This window comes from Acipenser ruthenus, chromosome 5 (genome assembly GCF_902713425.1).
Source record: "Acipenser ruthenus chromosome 5, fAciRut3.2 maternal haplotype, whole genome shotgun sequence".
Lineage (NCBI taxonomy): Eukaryota > Metazoa > Chordata > Actinopteri > Acipenseriformes > Acipenseridae > Acipenser > Acipenser ruthenus.
Genome location: NC_081193.1, coordinates 41,018,287 through 41,038,206, shown reverse-complemented (window position 1 = coordinate 41,038,206; position 19,920 = coordinate 41,018,287). Strand labels below are relative to the sequence as shown.

General features: G+C 35.3%; 1 protein-coding gene across 11 annotated transcripts in view; it reads left to right on the top strand.

Annotated features, from left to right (window-relative positions):
- The first annotated feature begins 1,562 nt into the window (after positions 1-1,562).
- The window catches only part of LOC117402866 (adhesion G-protein coupled receptor G6-like), a 53,638-nt gene continuing 35,280 nt past the window's right edge, over positions 1,563-19,920 (top strand). For 8 of the 11 annotated variants that reach the window (XM_034004454.3, XM_059024194.1, XM_034004449.3 and 5 more), the window contains exons 1-4: positions 1,563-1,820; positions 3,478-3,575; positions 7,872-8,219; positions 18,509-19,114. In XM_034004454.3, the coding sequence (XP_033860345.1) occupies positions 1,819-1,820; positions 3,478-3,575; positions 7,872-8,219; positions 18,509-19,114 (1,054 nt within the window). In that variant the 5' untranslated portion in view covers positions 1,563-1,818. The remainder of the gene's footprint in view (positions 1,821-3,477; positions 3,576-7,871; positions 8,220-18,508; positions 19,115-19,920) is intronic. The other 3 variants (XM_059024196.1, XM_034004456.3, XM_034004455.3) reach the window with 2 other exon arrangements.

The following is a 19,920-nucleotide window of genomic DNA, read 5'->3' as shown; positions in this document are numbered from 1 at the left end:
CCATATAATCAGAGCACTTTCCAAGTGGTGCCACAATTATTACATTATTATAATAAAAACAATAGGATTTGTATATATGCAACCACAGGGTACCCTGCGAAATGTCTGTGTCCTGTTCACAGTAAAACCCATGCTGTATATTTTAGACACTGAAGCAAACAATATAATACTCTTGGGTTTAGGAATTTGGAGACACAAAGTGCTGATATGTACAGTAGTCTCTGTGCATGGGATGTAATTTCAAAGTATTGTAGAACTTTTGGGTAAGATCTGAAGTATCGAATTTGAATTGTTAAATGCATTATAAAATGTTCCACAAGTAGGGCCCTATTCACAAAGCATTTACCACTGCTTTTCTAAAATGGAAACAAAATATTGATGTTACTAAGCCTTAAATAAAAAACTTAGTAAGTTAAATTAGAAAGTCCCTCATCCACTTTAATTGTTTTGCAACATTAGTAGTTTGAGTTTTGTTTCACAAGAAATGGTGCAATTTTAGCACAGTGGTAAATACTTTGTAAATACTGACAGTATCTTTAAAGACCAAAGCCACATGCAATAGTTTCCTACTATATGACTCAACTCCAGTCAATATTTGTATACTATTAAGCGGTATTTAGGAACATTAAATAATTACTTTGTAATTCAGCCTTTTAATTTAAGTGCATGTTAGACGATCCTTTTCGATGCTGATGACAGAGACATTAAAGATGCAAAGCTGCTTTGGAGTGAATGGAGTGTTTTGTAGCACTGAATCTGTAAACTACTGTCTGACAGGTAGCAGACGTTCGCGTGCGCCTCCCGTGAATGTGGCATCTGTGTAGCCTACATAGTCTAGTGGAAAGATTAACACTGCTAATCTGTTTCTACAAATCTATCAACATAATTTAATGGATGACCTGTAACCTGATTGGAACTTTTCCTGATCTGTTTATTTCTGTATATTATTTAGTTTACCATTGATTAGGTCTATTTAGTAATAAAAAATATTGTATGTTAAAAATGTTTTTATACAGTGCTTCCCTCTTTATTTTGCTGTCTAATTTACACGTCCAAAAAAAAAGAAAAAAGAAAAATTGAAATATCAAAGGCAGTGAATACTGAATATTTCTTACTCTGAAGTTTTCTTTAACCTAGAGTAATGCCAGATAATCATGTTTTAAAATAAAAGCACATGTGTGCTATAGTACGTTTGTTTCAAAACGGCACACTTCTTAATAATAATAATAATAATAATAATAATAATAATAATAATAATAATAATAATAACTTGAGTAATGTGGAAAATGGATACCTATGAAGTATTTGTTTTACATATACTTGTGTGGGGCACCTAAACTTTAAACTGTAATTAAGATTTTTTTTTTTTTTTTAAACAATTAAAAAAAATATATAATAAATGTAATATAATCATAATACAAGTTGTTCCTTTTACTAATCAGAAGTGGTTTTCTATGAATCTTTGGTCATTTGCTACCCTCCTGGGATTTCTGCTGATGTTATTATAGGGTGGGGCTACAGGAGGAGCATTGCCTACAGCTGTGTAACTGAACAGAAGAGTGTCTTATAATCACGTTCTGTAACTTTAAGCAGCGAAGTGACTGGGAAGAGCAGGTCTATGAAAAATAATACGGTGTTTTCCGCTTTTATCACGCTTTTTATCACTGGCTGGCTTCATGCCCAGACTGGAAGATTGGGTTTACAAGAAAGAAATCCCAGAGTTTTAAAAAAGTCGTTTTTGAAGGTTAAAAATCAACTTGGATGCTGAGTGAAATAATGTTTCTCAAAAGACCACAGTGTCCAGTGCAACAATAGACAATGTAAGTTCAAATCGTTTTGTTTTCTTGTGATTTTATATTTTTGTATTCTCTGTGTGTTTTTCATTGGGATAATCTTTCTTCCTTTCTTTATTATAATTAAAAAAACGTGGATATTATTAGAACATATACACTGCGTCTTTTCTGTACAGTACCACATGGATCGTAGTAACACTTGGAGACGTGTAACCCTGTATTTTTCTGAACCCCACTACTTATACTTCCTCTTTAACAGTGCCTTAAAACAATGTACAGATTTAAGTTCGTGTAATCTACATTGTTTTCAAATTAAGTACATGTGATTGTATTCCCTTATTTAAACAGATGAGTAAAATATATGATAAATGTAAGACGTGAAGTATCCAATTTGAATTGTTAAATGAGGTGTATATGCATGCCGTCTTTGTGTACTGCCTGTATACCAATGACTCAGTAATGGATATGTTATGTTGGCTATAGCTAGGTAATACAGTTTGGAGATAAAATAGTGTTTGTACTATAGCTATACACTCTGCATAGGAACGTTACCATGTAAATGTCAGCAACGTTAAGTATGTACAGTTGACCCAGACTCTAATGTTAAGAGTGTCATTTAGTGCAACAAAGTGCCATTCATTTTTAATTGGGGAAGTCTAGTGGGTATATTTTGCGGTGCGTAAACAAGGGAGACAGGAGTTGTTAAAGTAAAAAAATATACCTTTTTTTCTTTTTTCTTACAAAAACAAAAAATAAACAAACAACTAAACTCCAGGAGGAATCTCTTATCTCTCCAAACCTAACCAAGCATAATTAGTTTCATGGCTATCAAACTCCCCCTTTCAAACTTCGTGAACCACACATATATTACAGCGTGGTCTCCCCAAACTCAAGAGTATAGTGCCAATATCGATTAATGAAATGCATAACAAACATGAAAAATATACAGAATATTAAAATGTTTGCACTACTACGGTATACTGTAGTGTATCCCTATGATAAAAACAAACAAACAATAAAACAAAGCCGTGTGGACTCGCTAAGGGGTCTCCTCGTTGGATCTGTATTACTTCTCAATGTCTGTATTCATGTCAATGAGTTTGTAAATGGTATTAAAATAAGAAATAAGTAATATTCTTTAAACACTGTTTTAAACCCAACGTAAACTAACATTTTGTTGTGTATATTATTACGCTACTAATATATATATATATATATATATATATATATATATATATATATATATATATATATATATATATATATAATACGATATTTTCAGCTTCTGACCTATACTTGATGAGGGAGAAGTGGCTCAAAAATGTACTTATTGGGGCTCTGTAGTTTCAGAACTGCGCCTCCGGTTGCTTCATAATTTCTCTTATAAACAGAACAGGATTGCAGAAGAGGAGTGCTCAACCATTACATCTGGACGAACAGTGTTTTGGCAGCAGAATGCATGATTTTGTAGACACAAGTACAAAGCCTTTTTAAAGTTTTCTTAAAGTGTTATTTTACTAACATAGACATAAAATTGGAATACAGGTTGAAAAGGCAGTATAGATTCAGTACTGGCTGAAAACATTTTACCTTACGACGTTATGTTTTAGAAACATAACACAATTCAGTTGTCCCTTATTGCCTGAACTTCAAAAATGATTTAATGTACATTTTGTGATTTTAGGATGTCCCACACCAGTGCTTTATGGTGCATTCATTTGAGATGGACATTTCGAAATGTTCTCTATCTACTTGCTCTGTTGATATGTGTACAGCATACAGGTAAGCATATCATGTTATGGTATTTCAATAAGCAACAAAAGCAATGAATACAAGTGATGATATATAAAAAAGTCCAAGTATTTTATAAAGATTTTAAACATTTACTTGTAATGCTTTTTGTTATTTCTGTTTTTGTAATTCTTATGATTGTAATGCTTATGTTATCTTCCTGTTTCTCTTACATATGTTTTCTTTCATCTGCATCAATGCTCATTTGCTTATCTGCTCATGCATATTTGCTTATCCCCCTCATTTTAATTGCCTTTTTGTCATAAAGTTAGAATATTGCAGGGAAAGACATAATGAACCTTGTTTCTTGACATTTTCTGTCTGGAGATGGTAATATGAGAATCCTTTATTAAGACAAGATGATGTGCTAATTGTTTCAGCTGACCAATATAGTGTTCACTGGAAAATATTTAATTTTAGAAACTTGGCAGTACAAAAGCCATAGTTTGTCAATGAACGTACCAAAGCCAAATTGCCCTCTAGAAATTCAGGATGAAGGAATGAGAAAGGGTTACTAGAACTGGTATTGCATTTCTGAATGTACTATAGTCCTTAGAGAAACTAAATCTAATATTAACAATAAAGGCTTATTGTTAGAATATGTCACCACAAATATCAAGAGTAATGACTGTTCATCTCTATGAATTATTAGGATTGCTGTACAAATTAAAGAAAATCTCAGCAACAGATTTTCCTGAAAGTGTCAAATTATAAAGATTAAAAACTCCAACCTGAACCTGTATATAGCTGGTTTTGTTTTTGTCAAATGGTAAGGCTTGGGTGGGTTGTCCATTCAGGCTCCTGTAGTGAAGTGTGTATATTGACGTTCTTGTAGGCTTGGATAACTGATTTAGTGCGATGCCATTTTCTGGAATGGGAAAATGGAAGCTTGACCTAAAGTTTTGTGTCAATCGCTACAAATTATAGCTTGAGATAACAGGAAAAAAATGGAATCCAACAACTGCATATTTGTCATGTTAAGGAAGAATTCATAGAATTATTTACCTTCCCATGTAAAATCGTGAGTCCCAAAGACTTGATAGGGATACATAAGTTCTTCATCTTGACCTTGTATACCAAATGAAAGTGATAGAGAAGACTGTAAAGTTACTTTTAAAGTATTCCCAGTATGCACATATTGCATGTTGTACCACAGTCAGTAAAAATGCAGCACTGATTCCTAAAGACCAGTCACTGGTCTTTAAGAATGAGGGTACATTTTATCCCGCAGTGACATTTTCTGAAAAACTGGGTCAAAACTGGCCCCAGGAGTACCATGAGAAAATGAGATCTCATATTTTGTTCTTTAAATGTTCATTTTTAAGCCATATATGCCTTTTAATTCTTGATTCATCAAGTCTTGAAATGTATTAAATACATTCTAGGGTGGGCTTGTGGGATGCAAACTCCCAACTGAATGTTTTGGCACCTGTCACAGATAGCTTTGTGGTGACATCAGACCAGGAAGAGAGACTCCGTACTGCGAGGTATGAAGCGCTGTTGCTCGTTTTTATTTTTAAATCAAAAAAGTTAAAACAAACAAAATGGCACAGTGGCCAAAATAAAACCGACAGCCACAAAATACTGAAGTAAACAAGTATCGCACTGGCTTTTAAAGACAGTTTAAAGCAGTTTATATATTTTGTAGTTCTCTTTCACTCACGTTCCACTTCTGAGCACCCAAACCCGAGTGAACGAGCATTGCTTCTTATGCCACTGTACCTGGGCTCAATTGCCTGTTAAATCATTGTAAAGGCTCAGGCACAGTCTGCATGTGAAGTGATTTGACAGGGAACATAATTACGCCTTCTCTGCCAACCTAAAACACCTGTGCACACCAAACATACATTTTAAACGCTAAACACCACACCCGTGCACAAATACATACATACATTTAAATAACACAAATCACGCAATAAACAAAATACACACAGGGGCGGGGTGTACCCCGCCACAGCACCCCACAATAAATATGGAAGAAAATTACACCACTGTCGCAGAAATCACATCATCAATTCACTTGTATGCGGTTGTGACCACTACCTGCACTAAATCCTCTTAGATTGCTAGAGAAAATAATTTAATGAATAAACATAATAATATAAAAACATAATAATAAAACAATTAACAAATAATAAAACAATTAACAAAACAATAGGTGCCTTTTTTCCTTTTCAGGGAGGCTTTAACCCCCTCCCTGCTGTCTCACATTCCCGCTGCCTTACAATAGATAGATACTAAACAGAGATGTAAATAAAGGTTATTAAAGCAATATTCTGCTTATTTTACATTTGAAATATATAGGATATTCGGATATCTTTCAGAAAAAAGGCTTGCTCACAAAACTAATTACTCAGGTGATTATTACAATTAGGAGTGTGTGATCCTCAAAGTTCTACTATGTAAACTTGGAGCTAGTAAAAGCTTGCCAAAGTTCTCATGAATGTGATCTAGTTCGACCATACTACTATTAATTAAATGTACTGTGAATAGTTCATAAACCCTGTATTTCTCATAGAATTGATTACCAGTAATATAAAAGTTGTTGGTAACCCTATCAAATACAACATAGGCCAAACTGCATCAAAATCTAACTTTTTGTTTTCTGGCTGGAGCTGTAAAACTGGCATATTTATTTATAGTTTTAGTTTTTTAAGATATAAACACAAACATGCAGTATCATACAAATAAATGTTTTACACCAAGTAAACCCTTTTTATAACAGTTTACAGTTCTGAAGTTCTTTCTGGAAAATGAAGCATTAACATGTTATGGAAACAGTGAAACAGTGGTTGTAGAAATGTTTAAAACTATGTCTAGCATCATCCTAAGTGATACAAACCTGTAGTAATAGGCCTGGGTGAACTTTTAACTCATGTTCCATTACCAACAAAGAATGTAAAGTATTACTGCATCAGTTTTGTTTCTTCAAATAAACATTTTAAATCATTTGCATTGTTGTTCGATTGAAAAAAATTCTAATTTCAAGAGCAGCACAGCTTGAAAAGAAGAGCATCCTCTTCTCCACTGATGAACATCTCGCTCTAAAACTTTGCGTTGCAACCAAGCAGAAATACACTTCACTTACGTTAGTAAAGGGTTTAGAAATGTTTTTCATAATTTGTTTTCACTTACCATGCAGCTGGGTCAACTGTGCACTTTTTAAACTAGTAAGAAATGAATGTTATTTATTACATTACAGCACTTTGGAAGGACCAGTGCACAGCTACAAAGAAGAAGCTGCTCTGAAGTTTTAGAAAGGCGGTGTTGTTCAAATAAGCTGAACTCCGCAAAAACAGTTAAAATAAAACAATTTTATTTTAGTTAGTTATATTCACAATGTGTTTCATTTCATAGAATTGCTGTATACAAGCACCACTAAAAAAAAAAAATATATATATATATATATGATGAATGCAAACCAAAAACCTCGGCACAAGGGGCAGAGTTAGAAAAGTCTGCAATACTGTAACACCAGAAATTCAAGGGTGTTCACTTACTTCATCCAACTGAACTTGCAGCCCTAGTTGCAATGCTACTAAATATTTAATTACAAAATGAAAGTTAGGCAGTTGCTAATGTCTTTTGAAATAGCACTGAATTTGTGTGTTGTGGTTTATTTACTATATAACTTTGTTGTACAGAAATTGCAATGTAATTATAGACACCTAATGTAAACTTTACTGACTTCACAATTTCCAATTTATATAGCCGAAGGACAATTTGTGTGCCTGTCAGTTGCCAGAGAATCTTCACAACTATTGGTGGTTCTTGCCTAGAGAAATTGCTGAACAATGATTTTGTATTTATTTATTCATTTTTTTGACTTTCACTGATTTAATTTTATGTCCCTACATTAAACCTCCAGTTTTTTAATAAATCAAACATGTATACCAGTACAACAAAGCCAAAAGTTGTTGTTTCTTTAACTGATATGGTCTGAAAATCCAAATCTTTGCAGAGCTCTAGTTACTATATATTAAATTCAGTGTTTCAATGTTAAGCTAATTAAAAACATTTTTTTTCCAGATAGCACACTTACTGACACGTAGGATGTTTGAAAGGCTGTAGTTGTTGATTCTTTCTGCTATATATCAAGCTTTTACTGTCTTTCTGTGTCTGTCAATGCAATGCAGTCCTATAAACTTACACTAAACCCACTTCAAGAGCTCTACTGACTGCATGGCTTTGTGCTGAAATCTCCAACTCTGGGTCCCTGTTCTGCCCTCTATCCCTTATCCTAATTCAATATCAGTTTAAAATTGACATGTCCCTATTTTGGTTTAGCTGTACTGGGTTGTCGGGTTGACTGCAGGAAAGTTCTCACCTCTTCAAACGGAGTCTTTACTTCACCATGCTACCCAAGCGAGTATCCCAACAGCCAGGCTTGCAAGTGGACCCTTCAGGCCCCAGCAGGATATATCATACAGATAACATTTCTTGACTTTGAAATTGAAGAAGCACCTCAATGTATCTATGACCATGTCACTGTAAGCAGTGGAAAAGATGATGTCAAGTTTTGTGGTATAACAGCCAATGGTTTAACACTGAACTCCACTGGGAATGTAATGAACGTGTCCTTTACAACAGATTTTAGCGTCCAAAAGAAAGGCTTCAAAATCAGCTACAAGCAAGGTATGTTGAGAAAGGGGTAACCTTTTCGTTTCCTTCTTATTATTTATTTATTTTATTATTTGTTTATTTTTTGTTATGTTTTTGTTTATTTTTTTCTTGCTTTTGTTTTGTTACAGTCAAACTATAAGGCAGAATCCCTGGTTAATAGTCATTAAAACTGAAGACAATCATATTATTTAAGTAGCATGAGAGTAGGTGTGTCTTTTAAATATTTAAATACATAATTAACTAGGTAGTGTACCTGGAACCTGTTTAGGAGTGGTTCTGATTTAAGTACACCGCAAACTGTAAGTTTGAACATGTCTGGAGAATAACATTTCTTACTAAGCTTGATTATTGTGGATGAAGTTTAGCTAGTAAAAATAATGAAAGATTTATAATAATCACTTACATGGATGTTGTAAGTAGTTTTGAGAATACTTCAATTTTATACATCTTAAAATTATAACAGGCAACTCATTACAAAAAGATATTGTTTTCAATTGTTATTTTTTGAGAATTATTATGTACCATTTTTGGGAACTATGGCAACTATTGCATGGAAAAATGTTGAATTAACTTTTTCTTCTGTAACTGACAGAAGAACTACCAAAGACTAGCATTGTTTGTGCTGCAAAAGTCTGAATTTGAGTTCAGTCAAATGTGTAATCTTTCTGGCAATTGCTATGAGTAAGCACATTTCATACTGAAGAAAAATATGCACAATGATGTACATCTTCTGTGGAATAACTGCTTTTGGGCACTTATGGGTTTGATATTAAATTTCTGTATTTTGGCATGTTCTAAAACAAATTTACCCTAGCGCAGGGTCTCTTGGTCAGAGATGCACTGTGCCAACATACTGAGTAACTGAAATGAGTCTTAAGCCCGCTGCACACAGCCCGACTCAAGCCATCCCAACTCATCTCATCTGAGTATGCACAGATTTTGCGATCAGTTGTGCTCAGTTTTGGTTTGATGTCACAATTTTTTCCCGACTGGGTGTCGCACACTGCTAAGACTGAATTAGAAGGACCACAACTAGATTCTGATGATTACTATGTATGCAGATTTAATTAATACTGCCCTGCACACATTTTTGTATTAACTTAGCCCAACATAGCGACCCTCATATTATGCATGGCATCGTATGCTGATTAGACGGCGGAGACATCGCTGCGAGGCAACCAAAAGAAGCGCTTAGCCTATTAATTAATTGACTACTTTACACCGTGCAAACGTTTTAGGCAGTGTTTGACTTTTTGTATAGCTTGTCTACTACACTTTAGCCTGTGGTAAATAAAATCCAACCTGTTGATTTTTTATTTGACATTGGCGTTTTTTTTCTCAGCGTGTGGATCTAGGGGCTTGTGATTTGTGACCTATTGGAGATCGACACACCGGTTACTTCTGTTTTAGCGCAGTAAGAAAATATAGGCTGCCAGTAGATTGATAATAAAAAGGTAAATTGATAATTTACCTTTGATTAGTAAACGCCTAAAAAAACCTATTAAAATGTGCACATATCTGATATCTTTGAATTCAGGACACTCAGAGCAATTCAAGACTAATGTATTTTTACCTGTGGAACTAAAGTTGTCAATATTCCGCCATCTTGTGACAAGTTACATGACAAGCTACGTCACTTAAACCTGCTTCACCATTGGTTGACACCATTATGACTAATCGGTCTCAGTCAGTCTTGGTCGGCAACCGCTGCACACAGACAGACTGATCACATCTGAACGAAACTGCGTCTGAAAAAGATTCAACATGTTCAATCTTCAAATCTGAAGACATCCCGACTGAAATCTGCATAATCTTGGTTTTAAGGGCACGCACACTGATACGATTCATCCAAACTCTGTACAGCCAGTTGAGATGAGATGAGTCGGGACGGCTTGAGTCGGGCTGTGTGCGGCGGGCTTTAGCAGCTGAGGCAGGGGCTGAGATGGAGTGGCGTTTTTCGGTTTTGCAACGCAGCCATTGAGTCGTGTAATACTAATCTCTTTGACTGTAAATGGGCTGGCTTGATGGTTGCTGTCTAATACATAAATATACATATTCTAATTGGTCACCACTGTGCTGTTTAAACCTCTGATTAGCTAAGTAAAATCAAATAAACGGAGGGCGTGGAATTCATGACCAGGACAACAAGATTTCACTTATGCTTTACTGTTGGACAAATAGTTTTTTTCTTTTTCTCACTGTGTTCGTTCTGTTGGTAGAAAAACACTTCAAGTAGATTTCTAGAGAGTCATGCAAGTTTCTGAAAACTTTGAATTGCAGATGTTTTGCACGTACACACAAATATAAAAAGATGTAGACCTTTAAACCTCAAACCAAAACTATATCCGCACGTATACATATCCCTTTAATTCACAAAGCCTCAGTCACACACACAGTAACGAACGTCCTTAAACGAATGCAACGATATTATTACTAATTTACATTGCTTTTGTCTACAGCAGGAGCCCAGTAAAGTTTGACTGCCAGCTCTAGGAAGAACATATAACATAATAAAAATGAATTCAGTGGGGCTCCAATTGACACAAGATGTGTCCTCTCCAGCAAAGCATTTTATACAATGCCCTATAAAAACTACAAACTGACAGTAATGTGAATGGTTCATATTCCCATGTGTCTTTATAAGGCTGCGTGGTTTAATATTTAAAGTGATATGTCATCATAACTTGCCATGATTCCTGAAATGAAGGCAGCTGCGTGATTTTTTCTTATGCATGAGGTAAAAGCATGCTGTATAATAACAGATTAGCCTAAGTACATTTTAGATTTTTAAGAAGGACAAGTACATTTTTTCTAGCAATGTATCCCTTGGACAAGAATTTATCAAACATTCCACACCCCGGATTGTCATAGGCTCTACTTACATACTCTACTCCAAAAGATTAGGAGCAATGACATTTCATGCTTTATTTTTTCCAAAACACAATTAACAAGAATTATTCAATTTCAAGGGAGCACATTCACTATCACCTCTATAGTTTCCTTCTAAAGATAATCCATGACAATCCTGTCGGTAGGACAATAGGCATTATCTTGCATCAGAACAGACTCGGGGCCAATTGCACATTAAATGGTCTTACAACAAGGTCCAAGAATCTATCTACTGTCAAAATTGTAAACCCTCCCCTTTTGGAGTAGTGTAGTATAATTAAGAGAGTATTTATTTAACTGACAGGTTTTGACACTAATGCAATTTTTTTTTTCTTTTATTTTGTATTTGACCAGCTGAAACTCAAAATAAATTGAATGTAAACACATTCAGTGACAAAGCCTTGGAACCTGTTGAACAGTTTACAGTTGTAATGGTGTTTCAATGAATAAACAAAATACGATACTCTAAACGGTGACTAAAGGATTATGTAATTTTGTGCGCCCCTCAAAAATGAAAACCAGCATGTAGTAATGTATGTGGTATTTTTAAGTGCACCCCTGCATGTTTAAAATGAACATATAACTCTTTGGAGATTCTTCTAATAGTTTGTGAAAGTGCACATGGTACATTTTTAGGGTGCATTTGCATTTTTCCCATCTTCAGGGAGAAAAAATGATGTTTCATATACTGTATAGGTTATGATGTGCAGCTCCTGTTTACCTGCAGAATAGTGTGCTAAGAGGTGTAGGGGAGCTGGTATAGATGTAAAAAAAAAAAATCAATGTACCGCTGCTAAAATCCATTTTGTAACCATATGTACTCAATTTGCTGTCCTAGAATGAGTGTCTGTGTGTGTATAATACATACGCTTCCAGCACTGTATTTGATTACTGCATTCTTTGCAGTAGCCTGCTTATGACTTGGAGTGTGCCACAGTCTGAGCACAAACGAGTATCATTAACAAGTATTTTCTAGAGAAGGAGTAATACACAAGTACAATTTGTAGAGGGCACAAAGGCCACTAAACTTAAGTCAAGGCCACAGTGTAGGATGTTGTGTAGTTTTGCTTAGGATTTATATATAAAGCTAATTGCTGGCCACAGAAAGAAACAACACAGTTAACTTAATAAGAACTATTTATTTATTCAGAAAATACTGGGGTTTTTTTTATTTATTTTTTTTGGCAACCAGCAGCCTAGATCCGAGCCTGCAAAGACATAGCTCCTTGGGCTGATAACATGCATTAGCTTTTATCGTTTATCCATGGGACCTTTTTTTTCAGTTTTGATAGCATAAATTTTACTCAGTTTAACATAAACTAAGCTAAAAAAATCTTGTTCCCACGTGTAATATACAAGATTAAAAAAGAAAGTGTATCTTTATCATCATGATAATAAACACTGTAATACAATGTAGAATAATATTTGTTGTGGTAAAAATAAGGGGGATAACAGCAATTGAAACATATTCAAGTTAGTGTAAGACTATGTTTGATGTTGTTTCGGACCAAAAAATTCAGGACCAGTAAGTATTTTTAAGTTAGATTAACATTTTATATTTACAAAATTAATAATTAATGTAAATATTCAAAATGAGTAAAACAAGATCACATCAGTGAAAAAAAGCTAATTTTTTGCCGATTGTGCAAGGCTTTCTACGTTTTCATCTGGACTTTTCTGAGATGGCATTATTAGTCACAATAGAAATCCATGTGCTTGAAGGGTTGTGTTCATTGTTTGTTGTTTCTTAGCAGTCGATTTATTCAGCGCGTCTCAGGCGCATCAGGTCCAATTTATTTTCACACGCGCTGTTTATTTTACATACACTTTTTAAAAGTGTTTTTTCACAGTAAAACAGGTTTAAAAGGCACTGCATATCAACAGGACACTCAGTACTGCATCCCCAGCCCCGCCCCACATCTTGTTCACTGTATTTTTCACATACCTCTTCATAGTCGTGCATACCGATAAATCATCTCCTGATCACTCATTTTATCACCAAACTCCTCAATAATGTGATCCAAGTCATTATTTTATTGCTATAACATCTCAAAAAGCTCTGCATATGTCTGTGATATTCTTTGAATGCTGGATGACCGTGTTATCTCTGTGGTGCCGGGGCTATGTGTATTGCTTTTTTTTCCGGCTTCTCTTGGCTCCTATCAGTCTCACTTGGCCATTTGAATGGTTTTCTCAGCTTTTTACAGAGAAAAAATGACTAGAGACATGTGTTTTACGTGTTTTACGGAAAGGGAAAATTGTGATGTCAGACTTGGTCCGACATAGGACCGCAAAGGGTTAAACTTAATCAGAAAACAGAACTGCTGTGCATCATATTCCACATGTAAAGTGTGTATATTGAGATTTTTCTCCTCCAATTTTTACCAATGTTTCAATTAAAAACTATTTTGTACCGATTTTATCCCTATTTAAATATATGTAAAATAAACTCCGAAAAATTTCCCAGATTTTTTTTTTTTTTTTTTAAGTATTGGTTTCTAAAACAGTTAACTTCGGTAGTGAGGAGAGCTTCATGCGTTGCCATGAAGATAAAAACATTTAACAAGAGAAATGAATTCACATGGTGTCGCGCACATTCTGAATTACACCACACACCAGACGAAAATGCAGAACACTAAGAATCAACAAGCTTTTTCTTAGTTTACTGTGTATGTGAAATGTATTTATCAATAAAACGTAATAGTCTAAATCATACTTCGAAACAACAAAAATCCCTGTTTAAATTAACATTAAACCACGTCTGGATGAAAATCAGGGCAAGAGATGCATTTTAACGGCACTTCTGATTTAGTCCCTCCCACTTCTGATGATGCTGTCTGAGTAAAATCTGAGTACGAGTATTCATACAGGTATTGGTTTGTCAAGTACAAGTAATGGGTTCTCTGCACACCCCTACTTACTATCTCCTACAGAACATTATTGCAAGTTTTTAAAAAAGGTGTCTTTCATATACTTGGCTAGCACTATTGTGCAGCCCCTGTTGACTTGTGGAATCGATGCCTGAGAGAGACGACAGGCAATTTGGTGCTCCCCTTTACAGGACTTTGAAACTTTGACGGCGCTATTTGGATTGGCATTCTTTTTAAATTTATTTATGATGTATCCAAGTTCTCGCACTTTTTTTTTCCTCGACAGAAAGACTACAGCTGCTTTTTTATGTGCATTGCGACTTCATATTGAAGTTATGCATTGGCATTGTTTATTTTACTAGATTTCTACATGTTACATTTGCGAGTACAATATAATTAGTGTTCTGCGTTTCCGGTTTATTCCGAATTTTACCAAAAGATTACAGGATATTATTTTTAACTGGACGTCGGTTTTTACTGATTTACCTGATTTGTATCTATTTTTCAGTATCATCCTGGTACTATTTTCAAAGAAATACACAATTTGATTAAAATACTGTTTTATTTTGACTCCGACATTGTAATAAGCAGCCCTACATTGTATCCTAGGATACAGCAGATGTTTAGATGTCAGAGGATCAAATAACATTCAACTGTGGTTCTCTGTCACTTCACAAACACACTATCACCTGATTATATGTTGGCCAATCAAAGTCTGATTATTGTGGCAATTGCTGGGCGTAGTAACTACTAGCTTGATCAAAAACTGAATTGAAATACTTACACGAAAATATAATATTTTCAGTGGATTAGGAATGGGGTGAAAACGTAAATCAGTTTATGAATATTCAAAAGAAAAGAATGTTTCGAAGTATACAAAAAGCATAAATAGCAGAAGTGGGTCAGATGAAGCAGAGGATGCATAGCACTGCAAATACTTATATACTTAAATAGTTCTGTCAGTTTTCTTTTCTTTTTATGATTTCAAGGCAAATAAACCTGGCTTGTTTTGTGCTGATGTCATGTTCATACCTTCTGTAGATACTATTTCCGTCAGCACAGCGATTGCCCAAACATTCGCAAAGTACCAATTAACTTGGGAAAATGTGGCTTCGACTTGCACAGATTGCACTTTATCAGACATGCCAGGGATATTAAACCTAACCAGAAACCAGAACTGCTACACGTCATATTCCCCTGATTTTTACCGATGGTTCAATGAAAAACTATTTTTTACTGATTTTTATCCCTATTTTAATATATGTAAAATAAACTTTTTTAAAGATAAAAACCGAAAACCCGAAACACTAAATATAATTTAGATTTGTCAGGCCTTTACTGTTGATGGCACCTTTTAAAAAATAAATAAATAACAACATATTTTTAAAATGCTTCGCACTTTAAAAGTGTATTCATTACAGAACAGTTTAAATAATAATATAAACCAGTTTTGTGTCGTTCTTTTGCTTTAAAGTACTTTTAACCACATGTATCTGGGTTTTATTTGGTACCAGGGCCATAACCAGAGCTGACATTCTACCGAGGTCAAACTGAGGCTTCAAGCTCTAGCTGCAGTATTTATATGACTGCTTGGTATTTACTATTCAACCTCCAAATCCATGTTACACGGCAAACCAACAGAGAAAATGAAGGAGTCTTTTGTACTTTACCAGAATATTTACATGAGCATCTGCATTGATTATGCAAAAAAACAAGCGAGGACACGACCTTGGTGTCCTCATAGCTAGTTACGGCCATGTTTGGTACCCCTTCCCGCCTTCCATTTGAGCTCAATTATTGGCGCTGACGGTGGGTTAAAAACAAGGTTATAAAAAACTATAAACAAACATGCCTACACAGCAAATTCATGCATTCTGTTTAGTGGTACAGTTTGTATGAAAATACTAAAGCAAGGATATTTTGACTGGCATACATAGTCCCCTGTTCTTTTCGTGGCAGGTTGTCAGATTCTTACTTGATACAGTTCACTATTTTTTTCTGTTCAGTATTTTTTGTTTTTAACAGAAGTAAATTCAACAGGAAACTCAGTTAATACAGGAGGTCTTTCACATAGGGTTGATTGTATGCTGTACTGTTCCTTTTGATATTGCCAGGGAGACTCCCTGGCACTATGAAAGGTTTACAAAATAAACTAAGAGGACTGATGGAAATCCCCAAACTGTAGAAAATGGGAACTGTAAAGAATGTGAAACAAACTGCTGCAGTATATGAATATTATCATCCCAGTTAGCGTGAAGGTAGAAGCGAAGCTTGTATTTCTAGTAGCTGGGTCAATTCCAGCTTTTACAAAACTCTTGTTTTAATACCATTTTGTGATCAAGAGCTCTGGTAACCCACATGCTATCCATTTGTATTTATTTGTAAGGCCATCCTCGTGCATGTCAAAAACTAACTGCAGTACTCTTTGAGTATCTTTTTTTTAACCAGCTTCCCTATTCCTACTACATCATCTCAATGTAAAGTATTCTGCTTATATGCCCTATACCACAGGAGGTACCATGCTCTGAAGTGAGTGTTAAAGTTGTTAAAGTCCAATGTTTCCGAAAGTTCTCTTCACTCATTAAAATGGTTTTGTTTAATGTTTAAATGCCAAGGAGATATTTACATTTAAGCATATTCATGTCAGTTAGATCACACACAGTTATCAAACACATGTGTTCCCATAATTGAAGACTAACAACCAATGTGTGGTTAAAACTGTTCAGATTATTACAATTTTTGAAAAATGCATACTGGTAGTGGTGCTTTCTAGCGTTTGCTGGTTAAAAAATGAGGATATCCAGAAAACACAAGTACAGTGACTCTCAAAAGTATTCACCAAGAGGCATATGGCAACAATAGCCCGGGTGCTTCACAAAACTGGCCTTTATGTGAGAGTGGCAAAAAGAAAGCCATTGTTGAAAAAAACTCACATCAAATCTCGGCTAGAGTTTGCCAGAAGGCATGTGGGAGACTCTGAGACCAAGTGGAAGAAGATCCTATGGTCCGATGAGACCAAAATAGAGCTTTTTGGCCTCAACATTAAGCGCTATGTTTGGCGCAAGCCTAACACCGCACATCATCCTGAGAACACCATCCCTACCGTGAAGCATGGTGGTGGCAGCATCATGTTATGAGGATGCTTCTCTGCGTCAGGGCCTGGAAAGCTCGTGGAGATAGAGGGCAAAATGGATGCAGCAAAGTACAGAGAAATCCTGGAGGAAAACCTGCTGAAGTCTGCAAGAGACCTGGGACTTGGGAGAAGATTCATCTTCCATCAGGACAATGACCCCAAACATACAGCCAAAGCCACACTGGAGTGGATTAAAAACATAAAGGTCAATGTTCTGGAGTGGCCCAGTCAAAGCCCGGACCTCAATCCAATTGAGAATATGTGGAAAGAGTTGAAAATTGCTGTTCACCAAAGGTCCCCACCCAACTTGACGGAGCTTGAGCAATTTTGCAAAGAAGAATGGGCCAAAATTGCAGTGTCCAGATGTGCAAAGCTGGTAGAGACTTATCCAAATAGACTCATGACTGTAATTGCTGCCAAAGGTGCCTCTACCAAATATTGACTTAAGGGGGTGAATATTTGTAATTAATTTAGAACAATTTGTAGATTTTATTTTTCACTTTGACATTATGGACTTTTTTTGTGTTGATCAGTGGCAAAAACTAATTAAATCCATTTTGATTCCACGTTGTAACACAATAAAATGTGGAAAAGTCCAACGGGGGGTGAATACTTTTGAGAGCCACTGTATTATTTTTAAAAATACAAAAAATAAAAATCCCAATTCCCTGTTGAATTTGTTGGTGTTTTAACTTGTGGGTTATCAAGTTTTTCAGTTGTGTTTCTACTAATTGTATAATGTATTATTGCGCATGCAGTATTTCCCTTTAAGATGTTTATTGTAGGAAGGTATGAAACCAGACTATTAATTAATGTGTTAATTTCACCACAAGAAATACTGCCTTTCCCTTACATTTACAATTGAGTATCAATCAATGGCACTGATTGATTTAAAAGCCACTTAAAAATGTTTACTTTGCGATACTTGCAAACGCAACTGATTTGTCACATCCACGAGACCTTTCCCTAGGCCTACTGTAAGAGCCACCACTGTGCATAAAGGGATATGTATTTCCTTTTGGAGTTTTATCACAGGTTAAATCTTTCCCCCAGACTACAATCCCACAATTCACTGCAGACATGCAATTTTAAGGAAATGAGCAAAGTGCAATCAAAATGATAAAAGAACAGGTAAGATAAATAATCGCAGATAAAATGAGTGGTTTTAGTTAGTTTGATCACAACAGGTTCTATGTTAAATCACATAGATTGTTATTGATAGGTCCTCAATAATTTCTGTAAACTAGGGCAACCAAGGGAGCAATTTGACTTGTGTTGAGTAATTTTCCATTTAATTCTGACCTTAAAACATCAGATGAATTACATGGAAGAGTATCTGCACAGCCCTGTGATGTAGTAAATTACATATATACACAATGAGCTAACCTTTTCATTTTGTGTTTGTACAGTTGCAGTGTCCCTGAGGAATCAGAAGTTAATGCTTAATGTAAAAGAATCTGTGTCAACTGCAACAAGTGTAACCATCCCAAATCTCGAACAGTTTACAGTCTGCTTTGAAGCAACCGAATCTGTCAACAGCAAAGAAAACTGGATTTTCTTTTCATATAAAGATTCTTCTTCTACAGAACTGCTTACTTTTGAAAAGTCAAAGTCAACCATTACCTTAACTGTGCTTGGTGCTAACTGTGATCTGAGTAATGCAGTACTAAACATTGAGCTATTCTCCAAGGATATGCAGCTGCTCTGCCTCACATGGGATGGCACAACAGGTTATATAGCTATATATACTGTAAATACGTATGAGAATATTGAATGTCCAGCATCTAAATCTAAAGTGATTCCTAGCAATGGGGTGTTTTCACTTGGCCCTAGTTCCAAAAAACATGATTCTTTCACTGGAGGCATTTATAACTTCCGTCTTTGGAAATCAGCCATGAATTCAGACATGCTTTCAGCTCTTACCTGTGATGAAAAAGGTGACGTCATTGATTGGGAAAATGAATTCTGGAATATCACAGCCTCTTATTTAACCACAGATGAAAACCTGAGCTGTGGTAAGTGTACACATTTAATAGAAAAAAAAGTCATCCTAAAGCCGGTCCACACCTATTCGATTTAGAAGTACAACTTGTTTAGATGTGAACGCAGCTGTGATTGTGAGCAGTTGCACAACCAAGTTCCTTCTACTGAAAACATCAGGCATTTTGGAAAACTGCGAAATCTATTTTTTAATCATTCATAATAAGAGCTCTGTACATTAAACCTGTTTTTAAACTGCTCACAAACTAGCAGCAACATCCAGACTTGTGGAAGTTGGTTGCTTTAGATATGCATGTAGATCTCTAGATTGAGACCAAACATCTTTACAGTTTATTTTCTTATGTCAACTGGCAACAAATGTTGTTGGTTACCAAGCAGACCAGCTGGTTTTTATGTATTTATTTTACCAGAGCCTTATTATTTAATAATAAAGTATTGTGCACAATAAGGCTTAAGCAAACTGATCATTAGAAGACATACATTTTCATAGAAACTATTTAAAATATGATACTGTATATTGGAGAAGTACCTTCTTTTCCTGTTTCTACATCTGCATTTAAGTATGTTTTCATTTGGAACTTTAATCAAGCAGCCTGATTTGAGAAATAATAATGCAAGCACTTGTGCCACTGTTCAGTGATTTCTATAATTTCGTTTTAATAGTAATATTTTTCCACATTTTAAATGTGTGATACGCAATTTGGTTAAAAAATACTGTCAGGGGAGTGCAGGTTCACGTCCTGGCTGTGCAAAGTCGCCGGTGTTCTCTGGGAATTCCAGAGAGAGCGTTGCATTAGCTCTGGCACCCTCATGGGTTAGG